Genomic DNA, 12804 nt, shown 5'->3' with positions numbered 1-12804 from the left:
AGGCAGTAATATAAAGTTACATAAATATAATGTAACACTGGACTATACTTTAGAAGCTCTGATGGGTTAGAGTCTTGGCCCTTTCATTCACCAGTTGTACACACAGGGAAAACCACTAACTTACCTGACACTCTTTTTTTTTCTTAGCTGTAAAACTGGGATAACAATATTTACATTACCTACCAAGGCAGAGCTGTTATTAAAATAAAATCAGTTGGGGCAGCTGGTGGCGCAGTAGATAGAGCACCAGCCCTGGATTCAGGAGGACCCGAGTTCAAATCTGCCCTCAGACACTTAACTAGCTGTGTGACCCTGGGCAAGTCACTTAACCCCCAACTGTCTCACCAAAATAAATAAATAAAATTTAAAAATCAGTTAATAGATGTAAAGTGTTTTATAATTATAAAGTACTATGTAAATGTTAGTTACATAAAGCACATATCTGGGAGGATTAGGGTAATTTATCCTAATTTCAAACAAGAAAAATAATGGTAAAAATACCCCACAGAGTTAAAATAGCAATGAGATGAGCAGAGACTTAGAAAGTGAGCAAAATCAAAAGTACACAAGGACTGACATTCAGTCTTGAAAAGCTAGCATGTGAAGCATGGCATTCCAGAGAGTGGAACAAAAAGTTGCTATACACAACTCAAGCTGAAGAGTTCTGTTTTTTGAAATAGAAGTAATGATAATTTCTTCATTGTGAAGCAGTTTCAGCGACTGAGATTTTAAGAAACATTTTAAAATTCAATTTCCAGAAATATTTTCAAATAATAATATTCTGATGATTCTTTAAAAGTCTAATTCTGCCTTTTTTCACTGACTTCACATTAATCTCTATTTTTCATTTCAATTTAAACAAAGACTTTCTTTTATATAAAGGTAAGAAATAACTTCAAATCACCAAGATTCAATTCTTACTTTGTATCTCGAAAGATCTCCAACAAAAGAGTTTTTGTCTCAGCATCTTCTTCTCCATTTCCAGTGTAAAGGTCGACAATCGAGCGCTCAAAGTATGGGGCGACCTTTGACAGAGCTCGGAGTTCAATCAAATACAAAAAGTAGAGGTTCTTTAACCTTCTAGGACCTTCCCCTTTGGTCTCCACAGGGTCAAAGCGGCGCTTAAACTCTTTGATGTTGGGTCCCCAACTAGGTTTTCCCCAGGTTTCTAAACAGAAAGAGGTAAAAATTAAATTAAATTAAAAATTCCTGTCTATATGGATTACCTCTAACATGGGAAACATGTATTTTTTTTTTTCTTTTTCTTTGCTTAAATACCATGTTTCCATGTCTCACTCAGGCTGAAGTAGTACAAGGGCTCCTCCCAGGCCTGGTCCCACTACTACTACCTGGTGAGGGAAATCTAACCCGCTGTTTCAAACATGAGCTGGTTTGCTCCTCCTTAGGCATGAGATTTAATACCCATGAACCTCCACCCCCACCCCCTCATCCCAGGGGCCCCATGTGTTCATGCTAAACTTAGTGCAGAGACATAACTGGCATAATCCTGTACTTAAAAGATCCACAAGTTAGCCTCTCTGGTTGCTGGGATTACAGTCATGCACCCCTATACCCAATTCATGCATTTTCCATAATTATTTTATTTAGTATATATAGAATGTGAAACTTAATATTTAAAAATCTGATTACCTTCCAAAAGATATTTTGCAGACAGATGTAAGTTGATGCTAGCATGAAGCCCAGAAATTAGTTTATAGAATACTCTTTTCTCCAGACACAAACCTATACAGGAAGATACGGGGCGGGAAGGAAGCATATGTATTAGAATAATTAAAACATTAATTCATAAAATTTAGTTCATAGGTTTCATTTTTTAAAATTAAAAGTCAATGCACAATCCAAACAATTTTAGGAAGCCATTTTTCTCTTCATACTTGGCATGTCAGAAAAAAGACATCAGAGCTAAAATCTATTGCCTTTCCCAATTCATACTCCTGAGCCTAGCAAGGCGATATATAGCTATTTCAAAGAATAATCTGTACTGGAAATATATGCTAAGGGTGGTCAATAACAGAAGGTTCTCTCTATATCTGTATATACACACACGAAAACACTCATAATAGGAACCTTCATGTTGGCAAAAAGAAAGCAGAAACATCATGAGTTCTCATTGACTGAGGAATAGTTGAACACATGATGATATAGAAATATAATGGATTATGATTGTACTGTAAGAAATGACGAATATAAGGAATTCAAATACACATGGTAAGACTAACCATATGAAGTGATGTAGAGTGAAACAAACTAAATATACAGAATGATAACAGAATATAAGCTTAAAAACAATAAAAGTAAACTGAACTCTAAATACAATGACCAATCTAAGTTCTGGAGATCTGAGGATGAAAAATGTCCCCTTCCTCTGTAGAAAGATGGGTTTAGGGGTGGGAGAGGAAAGGACAAAATGATGCATATGTCCTCAGACCAGTTTCTTCATAAGTACAGTTTTGTTTAAATGTTTTCCTGTTGAAGTGGAGCACATAATGCTGGAAATTAGTATGATATTTTTTCAAAAGGCACCAAAAAAATATTAAATGGTGGGGGAAAAAAAGAATGATATAGATACAGTATCCTTGGAAAAATTTTTTAAAACATTAAGTTGCATGCTAGCCAAAAACAGACCAATTGTAATGGTAAATACTATATATGAAAATATGCCAGATCTGATGATAAATTATGTCATTAAATTATTTACCTTCTAGCCACTTGTAGAATGATTCTCCTGAAAAGAGAGATTTTAGTTAAAATTCTTAAAAGTCAAACAGAAACCAGATTAAATTAAGATGACAGTATTTAGAGCTGGAAGGGATTTGGGACTATCTAGTCCAACAATTTGATTTCAGATAAGAACTCTGAAGCCCAAAGAATTAAGTGACTTGCCCAAAGTCATAAAGATAAGCAAGTAGCAGAGCTGGGTATTTGAACCCAGGGTCTTTAGATTTCATATCTACTGAATCCACTAATACAATTCCAATTTTAAAATTGTCCAACATCTACAGTATGCAGAACACTATGCCAGGTATGGCAGCAAATACAAGCAACACTTGTGTGCATTGCCCATAAATAACTAAATTACTTAAACTGGTTAGGAGAATGCTCCTGTTAAACAAATGATTTCTTGAGTGTATTAAAGAGCTGTTAGTAAACCTTCCAAATAATTTGACAGCTTAAATAAAAGTAAGAGTATTAAGGAGATAATATAGCTTGTGAGCGTCCTTTAATCTCCATTAATGGTATAAAGCTGGAAACTAGAAATACTCAATTGTTACACTACTATTAATCAAACACACACACACACATATATATATATATATTCACACACATGTATGTATGTGTATCAGATTATATATTCCAAATCTAGAAAAGCTAAAGCGGTTACAAGGAAAACCACATAGGGAAGGTACCTCAATGTTCTCTTGACCATAACTATTTCTCATAGTTTCTATCCAGAGAAATTATTGGGGAAGGGGAGGAGTTGCAAGAAGCTGAAGGTAGAACCAATATAATGATAACATGGTCTCTTTAATCAACATAATATATAAAACTATAGTCCTTTTTTACATCCAAACTATAACAGGATAGCTTTACGTTGTACTTAGAATCCTGATTTTGGTGTGTTTTTAAAAAATTCCTTACTCCTTAATAAGCAGTTACCTAATAATTAGAACATTAAAAACATTCCATAGACACTGATTATAAATATATATTGGGCAGCTAGGTGATGCAGTGGATAGAGTGTCAGGCCTCATCTTCCTCAATTCAAATCTGGCCTCAGACACTTACTACTAGCTGTGTGACCCTGGGCAAGTCACTTAACCCTGTTTGCCTCAGTTTCCTCATCTGTCAAATGAGTTGGAGAAGGAAATGGTAAACCACTGTAGTATCTTTGCCAAGAAAAGCTTAAATGGGGTCATGAAGAGTTGGACCTGACTGAAACAACTAAACAACAAATAAACATATGTGTGTGTACATGTATGCATACATATCCACACACTGACAAACTAAGAGGATTTAGACAAGAATAACTGAAGCTTAGTGTTTGATAGACTCTTTTATATATGGTCTAATTTCAGAACCAAAAAAAAAATGCTTCAAAAAGAGAATATTTTCTCAGGTAAAATATATACATTAGATGATATCAAAATTTAATCATTTAAAAACATTCTCTTTATAAGCTATAAGTCCACCAAAATTTTCATTTCTTAAAATATCAAAATTTAACTCACCATCATCCTTTCCTGAAAAAAAGCAAAAACAGAACATAGTTATTTTAAAATATGTAGAACAGTTAAAAATTCTATTCTTACAGACATTTAAGTATGGGAAGCAAAACATATACTACAATATGTTATGCTAATAACTTTGGACATAACACAAAGCAAATAATACACCCTGAAAATGAAGAATTGTTCATCCTGAATTACTATGAGAAGAGTCCAATGAATAAAACAATTTATAAAATGAATACGTGAAGTAAATAGCATTATTAAGGGCGTATTATATCCCAGGTGCTGTATTAGTTGCTGGGAATATAAATAAAAATCTAAGAGTCCCTTCCATCAAAGAGTTTATCTTCTAATAAGGAGAATATAATGTGCACCAAATAGTTGCATAGTCTATATTATATGAGTAAAAATATTTTCAAGTCATATCATATGTGGACTAAGTTTTCTTGTAGAAAGTCACCAACTACAATCCTACTATATAGCCCGTTGTTATAAGCTTCAGACTCCTGGAATAACCTGCATCCCCAGGACCATGAACCCTCCTATTATGTAATCTCGCCAGTTAGAATCTGAGCTTTTTGTCAACAGCAACTGTCTTATTTTTCTATTTGTACCTAGAGCTCTTAGCAAAGTGCTTGGTACATGGTAAGTGCTTAATAAATGCTGTTCTCAGTCAGTCACACCTACAGAACCAATTCTTATGTCCATTTGAACTAATTTTATGCTACTATCCCTTCATTTGATACTATCAGTTTTTTGTTTTGCTTTACATTTTTTTTCTTCAAAATATACACTCAACTCCACTGAAAGTTAGGGACTGCAAAAGATGCTTTGGTTGCTATAAATAATAATAAATAACTACTTAAGCCATTTCCCTGGTACAACATAGGCTACAATGTCTGAGAAGCCCAGAACACTTGAGCAGACATGCACAGTGGCTAGTTAAAAAGATGATGCATGGTCATAAACTCACTGAAACCACTGAGCAGAAGAACAGGAAAAAAGATGTCTATTGTGATTAAGCCTCATCCTACTACTAGTACCTTTTTCCTTTATCTCCATTCTCTTACGCTTTTCCTCCTTTTCATTTGTCTCTTTCTATATAAAATATCCTTCCCCCGTATCTTTGTCTCTGCTTATTTTCTCCTTTCCTACCCTTCTTCTTTCCAATTCCTTAACTGGTCATTATGTGGAATGAAAATAAACTTTTTAGGATTAATTGTATTTATTCAATGAAGCTTTACATTATTTGTTCTTAATTCAAAAAGCAAATAAATTTTAATATTTAAAGAAAATAGTAACTAAATTGAGTTCCTTTTTACTTCTTGAGACCCTTGACTGATTTCTACCTCTTCCTCCTGGGTCACAACTGAAACCAGATTCCTCACCCCAAATATAAATATAAAACAAATTACAGATTTTTAAAGAGACTTATTTGGAAGGTGTGTGTGTGTGCGCATGCACATGCACGCACGCACGCACGCGCACACACGTATGAGATGCACAAGGAAACAATGAACAAATTTAGACTTAAAAGAAAGTAATGGAGGATGAACACAAAACCATGGCATGGCCCAAGAATAGTGCCAGGAGCACTTGAGCTCATAATGAGCTGAAGCCACTAAGGCAGAAAAGGGGTTCTTAGCTACACTGAAACACAAAAAAGTTATGAAGACATAGGACTATTGATTGAAGTTGATGGGATAATAACAATAGGGAGATAGCAGGATTATTCAATTCTTCTTGTACTTCTGTTCTCTCCTGTAGCCCAGAGTAAAATCAGGGGTAAGGAAAGAGATCATGAGAAAGCACCAAATCCCCAACATACTGCTCACACCTATCTTATCAGGCTCAGTGGAGCTATATTTCGAAGAAGGTATGACTACTAAGCCACTACTGGGAATAGCCAAAAGGTCATGAAGAACTCCTGAGATAATGTAACACCAAAGAAAAAAAAAAAGAGCAAATGTCCCAATTTTCAAAAAGAAAAAAAAAAGAAGGTAGAATATGCAAAGTACAGAACAATGAGCTTGTCTTTAATTCCTGGAAAATTTCTAGTTATTATTTAAGGGATGGCTTGTGAACCTGTAGAAAAAGAAGTGAGATGCAGAGCTCAGAGACACAACTAACACACAAGGTATTTCCTAAAAAGAGACTTTACCAGGTTATAATACCAAAACCTAGGCATGGTTATATAGTAGTTCATCAGAAAAAGATATGGGAGCCTTTCCGTGAAATACAAACTCAAAATGAGTTAACAGTATATGGGAGACAAAAAAACTGATGTAATCCTTGACTGCACTGACAAGCACAGTGTCCATGGTAAGGAAGGTTGGAGTCTCAGTATGTTTTGTCCTAGATTATTGCAAAAGCCTTTTGGTTAATTGCCAGTACCTCAAGTCTCTCCCCATTTCAGTCCATCCTCCATTCAGTTGTCAAATTAATCCTCTCAAGTGCAGTTCTGACCCCAGGTCACTTCCCTTTTGAACAAACCCAGTGACTCTCTATCAGTCTCACAATCAGATATAAATTTAAATATAAAATTATATATAAATTCCTTTTACTGTTCAAAGTCTTTCATAACCTGGACTCCTCCTATCTTTCCAGTCTCCTTAAACCTTACTCCTGTGATCCAGTGACACTGGTCTCCTTTCTATTCCTCCAATAAGATTCTCCATCTCCTGACCCAAAACATTTTCACTGGCTGTCCCCTATTCTTAGAATTCTGTCTTTCCTGATCTCTACCACTTGGCTTCCCTGGTTTCTTTCAAGTCACAGCTAAACTCTCACCTTCTACAAGAAGTCTTTCCCAATTCCTTCCTTCTACTGATTATTTTCAATTTATATTCTGTATTTTGTTTGTACATAATCTTGTTTATATATTATCTCTCCAATATGCTCCCTGAGAGCATGGACTATCTTTTGCCCTTATTTGTATTTCCAGTACATAGTATAGTGCCTGACACACAGTAGGTGCTTAATAAATGCACTGTCAAAGCACAAGTGGAGTACTAGGCTTATCTTTAGACAACACATTAGAAGGTCACTGATAATTTTGAAGGTTTCCAGGAAAGCAATTAGGACAGTGAAGTTTGGAAATAACAGCATATGAAGATTAGTAGAAAGGACTGGAGATGTTTAGGATGGAGAACACTTATAGGGCAGGGAGGAGAGAAGTGGACTGGTACCTGAAAGAGTGTTGCATTTGAAGTTAGTGGACCTGTGTGATTTGGGGCAAGGTGCTTAACCTAAGTGGTTCACAGTTTCCTCATCTATAAAAAGGGATTAGCAATATAACACCAAGGACCCTTCTAATTCTAAAACTAAAACCCCATGTATCTGAAGATCAAAGAGGAATTACAGTTGTTCTGCTAAGCCAGAGGACAGAACTAGATTTAGGTTTAAGGAAAAACTTCCTGAACAATTAAATGCTATTCAAAAATGGAAAAGGCTTATTTGTAGGTAGGAATCCCCTCTCTCATTGGAGGTCTTCAAACAAAGTTTAAAGGATGACTTTCAAGAGAAGTGATGGAAGGGGCTCTTATTAATAAGGAAGAGGTTAGACTTGACTTCCAAGTCTGAGGTTACGTGGAAAAAAGGAAAAGAGGCCAAGTAGGAGAACAGTCAGTTCGCTCCACAAATGCAGTCCTTCTTCTGAAAGTAGGCAATCTAAACATGAACTTTTAAAATATGTACAAATCTGTAGCCTCCAGGATTGTGCATATAGTAATAAAATAATAATAGCTAGCACTTACATAGCACCTTAGAGTTTTTATAAATTCAGTGGAGGTAAGAAACTCTCAAGAACTAAATTCTGAAGACACAAAAAGAAGCAATTCTCAAGAACAGGAGTGAATAGAAGAGACTGGTAGAGTTGAAAAAAATACAGAACAGTCCTAGAAAGTTGAGTTTAATCCCTAATTTAATGAAAATCAGTAGTAGAGGTATATTGTTCTGAGGGTTCAGGCTTTTCTCAGTACAGGCCTATGCTGGGAACAGCTGTTTCAAACATAACTATACCTAAACCTTTATAATGGGTCTGTAACCAATCTAATTTTCTGTGAATTCTTAGGACTAAGAATAAGTAGCTCTAATTGTCCCAAACTAGTTATAAGTGATAACATTTGCTCTGTGCAAAGTCTACCCAAAATGGAAACAAAGCATTAGTTAATTCAAGTAGCTTGGAAATTAGTTAATACCAATTAGAATTGTTAGAAAACAAAAAATGTTTAACATCCTACGTGTTTAGTATTTTCAATTTTGTAAGTGGATCTTTAAGAACCACCTTCCTACAAAGTTTTTTGAAGATACCTTCCCATTAGGGAAGTTTGGGGGAAGGGAGCTGTAAAAACCAAAACACTTCTGATGAAAGTGAAGATGTTCTGCATAACAGCACATGTATGACACATATTGAATTGCTTGATTTCATAGGGAGAGTTGAGGAGGGAGGGAGGAAGAAAAATTTAAGAAAACAATTAGCTCAAAGACCTTAACCTCATCAAAGTGAGCTCAAGGAGGGAATAACATACATACCCAATTGGGAGGAGTAATCTATTTAACCCTACAGAAAAGTAGGAGGGGAAGAGGATAAGGAAGGAAGGGTGAATAAAGGGAGGGTAGAGCGGGGGAGAGGGCAGTCAGTAGCAAAACACGTTTGAGGAGGAATAGGACAAAAAAAGATAGAAAATAGAGTAAATATCATTGGAAGGGAATAGGATGGAGGGAAATAGTTATGATGATTGACTACAGTGGCAAAACATATGGTACCTACTCTGCTGGGCTATTGTGAAGAAAATTCTTTATCAAGTTTATGGTACTATGTAAAAGTTATGATGAATAGGATGCTATCAGAAAAACCTGGAAAGACCCACGTGAACTGAGGCAGAGAAACATACTGTATACAAAATAACCGCAATAGTGTAAGATGATCTGCTAGGAAGCACGTGGTTATTTTCAGCAAGACAATGATCCAATATAACTCTGAAGGACTTATGAAAATTGCAATACACCTATAGAGAAAGAACTGATGGTATCTGAAAACAGACTGAAACACATTTTTTTTTTTGGACAACTTAATCTGAAGTCTTGTTTTTTTATCTGTTTTCTCTTACAACCTAGCTAATGTAGATATGTTTTCCATGACTACTCACATATAAATTTACATCGAATTGCCTGAGTTCTTGGGGGGGGGGGGGGGAAGGGGAGGGAGGAAGAGAAGTTGGAACACAAAGTTTTAAAAAATTGATGTTAAAATTTGCTTTTACATGTAATTTGGAAAATAAAATTCTAAACAAACAAAAAAAGATATTGATTCCTTTGGGTGCATCTTTTTGGTCTCCCCTTTAAAAAAATGTGCATCAGGAATAACCTATGTCAAATTATTTGCCTTCTCAATGAGGGGGGGAAGAGAGAATTTGGAACCCAAAGTCTTATGAAACGAATGTTAAAAATCATTTTTAGGGGCAGCTAAGTGGCGCAGTGGATAGAGCACTGGCCTTGTATTCAGGAGGACCTGAGTTCAAATCCAGCCTCAGACACCTAACACTTACTAGCTGTGTGACCCTGGGCAAGTCACTTAACCCCAATTGCCTCACCCCCCCCCCAAATCATTTTTATGTATAATTGGGGAAAAAGAAAATATTAAATTAAAAAAATGTGGAAAAAAAATTCACCGTTAAAAAAAAGACCTTCCCATTTACTTACTATGAAACTAATGTGACCTCTAATGATTTTTTTAACTTAAAGACAAATTTTTTATTCTATATAAATTGTGTAGTGAAATTTACTATACTCATAATAGTGTATACTTAATGAATATATGGACAACATAAAATCATTTTTATCCATTCACTAAAAAGGCAAGATTAGTTACAAAAGGATTTTGAAGGTAGTCCTAAATATATAGATGCAGGTATTTTTAAAAACCCACCCCAGCTGGGTGCCAGTGGATTCAAAGGACGATATACAGATCGAGGCCTGAAAAAAAGAAAAGAAAATTATTCTGGAGGGCACAGAGTACCATTTTAAAACACATACACATACAAATAACTACACTCCCTTCCCCGTCCCTTGACCATTACTTGAAACAATTTTCTTCATAGATACTATTCCACACTCTCCATGCAGAAGGCCCTTTGTATCCTGTGTAACGCTCTGGGTTTAGCAACAGGTCCACATACTGGGCGGCTGGAGATCTCTCATCTGAATAGGATAAATAGGAGCAGGAAATAATTCTGAATTATAGGTCTCACCTCATCCCTTATTTACAGTTTAGTATGACAAAGAACAACCAAACTATGTCAAAGGAATGCTAAATGTTTAAAATAACAGTCACAAGAAATGATAGCATCATATGAACAACTATGATATAGAAGCATATTTATGAATTAGTATAACATTGATAAAGAAATAAAATCACTATTTTCCTCTGGAAATTATTTATGTTATTATCATTCTTTTAAATTGTATAATATTCCCTCCTTTTACTAGAGATCTAAAAAATAATTTTATAAATTTAAAAAATACATACAACTGAAAAGATCTATGGGAGGCAGAACCTACTTTAATTTTTATATTTATATATTAAAATTTTTATATTTTCTTACTTAATAAAAATTTATTTGTGCTCTTATTAAAATTTGTCCCTCTCTCTCTTTGGACTTATTCGCTAAATTTATGACTTTTGCTGGATGGAAGACCATATAATTCAAACCTATCTAAATGCTCAACTTCAAATAAAACCAATGGCAAACATTACTAATTTGATTTCCCCCCTCACACTGATAAATGAAGATTTTCTCCTTACACTAAAATAAGTACAAAAAAATTCACAACTTGAAATAACGAAATCTTTGAACATTTCAAATGACCACTATCCATTTTTAAAATAAAGCAGTATATTCATTCAAAATAAGCATTAACAGGGTGTCTGATATTTTCACAGCAGTGTAAAAGGCTCTCTCTGAGGAGCTTAAAATCTAACTGTGGAGGTCAAACAGAGATATGTACATGGCTAGAGAACATTTATAAGAACAAAGCAACATATAATAAGCAAGCATGATAATAGAGTAATTCATGGAGGCTTAAACAGCAAATATACCCCCACACTTAGGCTGTATTTAGTGAGGCACTAGTTCCAGGAATACAGAAGATGAACAGTGTTGTTGCAAGGATAAAATAAAATAATAATTATAAAGTGCTTAGCATGATGCCTGCTACATAGTAAACTTTATATAAATATTAGCTATTATTAACGAATGTGTTTTTAAAACAATACCAAGTTGTCAAAAAGAACAAAAGAAAACAATCAGAATTTCATTGTAAGGCCAGTCAGAATGAGAAACTAGTTAGTAGCAAAAAATAAGTTTTTATCAATATTTTTTCATTTTGTGAAAATCAAGAGAAATGAAGTAAATAACTAGCTTTGATATAAAGGTTTGCTTTCACAGAAATGTGATCATCTAAACATATTCTAACATTTCTTAGCAAAAAAAAATGAAAGTAACTGCTACTGGTTAACAAGTAAAGAACATATTGTACCTCAGCTGCTCACTACACTATCTATTCAATAGCATATATCCATAATGTTGATTTTTTTTTTAGTTTATATCTAACAGAAATTACCTACTCTTAAAATTCTCTAGTACTCCTCTTTGTGAAACCATTTGAAGTACCTAGCACATAATATACCATAATCTTATAAAATGTGATATGAAGTGTGGCTCTTATGTGTTCATATTTATACTGAAACTATTCCTCCTTTCCTCTTCCCCATTTAGAAAACTGTATAATCCTTTAGAAGCTCTCTGTGAGTATTCATTTGTCCAGAGCCATAAAGTCATTCAGCAATCCCCTTACTGAAGTTCTACCATATTATATGATGTCTTGAGAAACTATTTTAAGTAGGCTTGAATTTCAGTCTCCTTTTACCCTTTGGAAAACTCTGGAAGGACAGAGACTACACTATTTTCTGAAGGCTGAATCCACATATGGTGGATCTAAAACATTTTTATTTAAAATATAGTGTACTTTAAATTTTACTTATTTTGTTAAATATTTCCCCATTAAATTTCATCTAGGTTCAGGAATCACTCAGGAGTGCTGTGGGCCGCACATAGCCAGTGCTGAGTTGGACATCTCTGATTTAGGGGGTGTAGACAGGAACTAGACCTGGGACTTCACTGGTACATGGAAAAGCCAGATGAAGACACTCCCTTTATCAATGCAGGCTGGCACCTTGCCTGAAGTTTACTGTCTTAAAAGATCTGCCTAGGGCAATGAAAGGTGAAGTGACTTATCAGGAGAAATCAGCCATTATGGATGAAAGGTGAGACTTGAATCCAAGAACTTGGCTCCAAGAACATTTCTCTATCCACTATACCATATGACCCCTTCTTTAATCATTTACTTTCTAAAATAAAAATTAAATTTGACACAATTTAAATAGGCCTATTTTATTACCATCAAGTTCACAAAAATGGTCCTGTGAATCATCGTATCTTGCCCAATCAATAAAAGCTTCTTTGCTTTGATTACTATAGGGAAGAAAGCAAAA

At 34.7% G+C, this 12804-nt stretch overlaps 1 protein-coding gene across 1 annotated transcript in view; it reads right to left on the bottom strand.

The window, feature by feature from the left end:
* The window catches only part of ERO1B (endoplasmic reticulum oxidoreductase 1 beta), a 61402-nt gene that overhangs the window by 17411 nt on the left and 31187 nt on the right, over nucleotides 1-12804 (bottom strand). The window contains exons 6-12 of the mRNA XM_044001566.1: nucleotides 12711-12784; nucleotides 10331-10451; nucleotides 10180-10226; nucleotides 4251-4262; nucleotides 2720-2746; nucleotides 1651-1743; nucleotides 922-1168 (exon numbers count right to left, since the gene is read on the bottom strand). Of these exons, the coding sequence (XP_043857501.1) occupies nucleotides 922-1168; nucleotides 1651-1743; nucleotides 2720-2746; nucleotides 4251-4262; nucleotides 10180-10226; nucleotides 10331-10451; nucleotides 12711-12784 (621 nt within the window). The remainder of the gene's footprint in view (nucleotides 1-921; nucleotides 1169-1650; nucleotides 1744-2719; nucleotides 2747-4250; nucleotides 4263-10179; nucleotides 10227-10330; nucleotides 10452-12710; nucleotides 12785-12804) is intronic.

Source organism: Dromiciops gliroides, chromosome 4 (assembly GCF_019393635.1).
Source record: "Dromiciops gliroides isolate mDroGli1 chromosome 4, mDroGli1.pri, whole genome shotgun sequence".
NCBI classification, from domain to species: Eukaryota; Metazoa; Chordata; class Mammalia; order Microbiotheria; family Microbiotheriidae; genus Dromiciops; species Dromiciops gliroides.
This window is presented reverse-complemented; position numbering and strand designations above follow the sequence as displayed.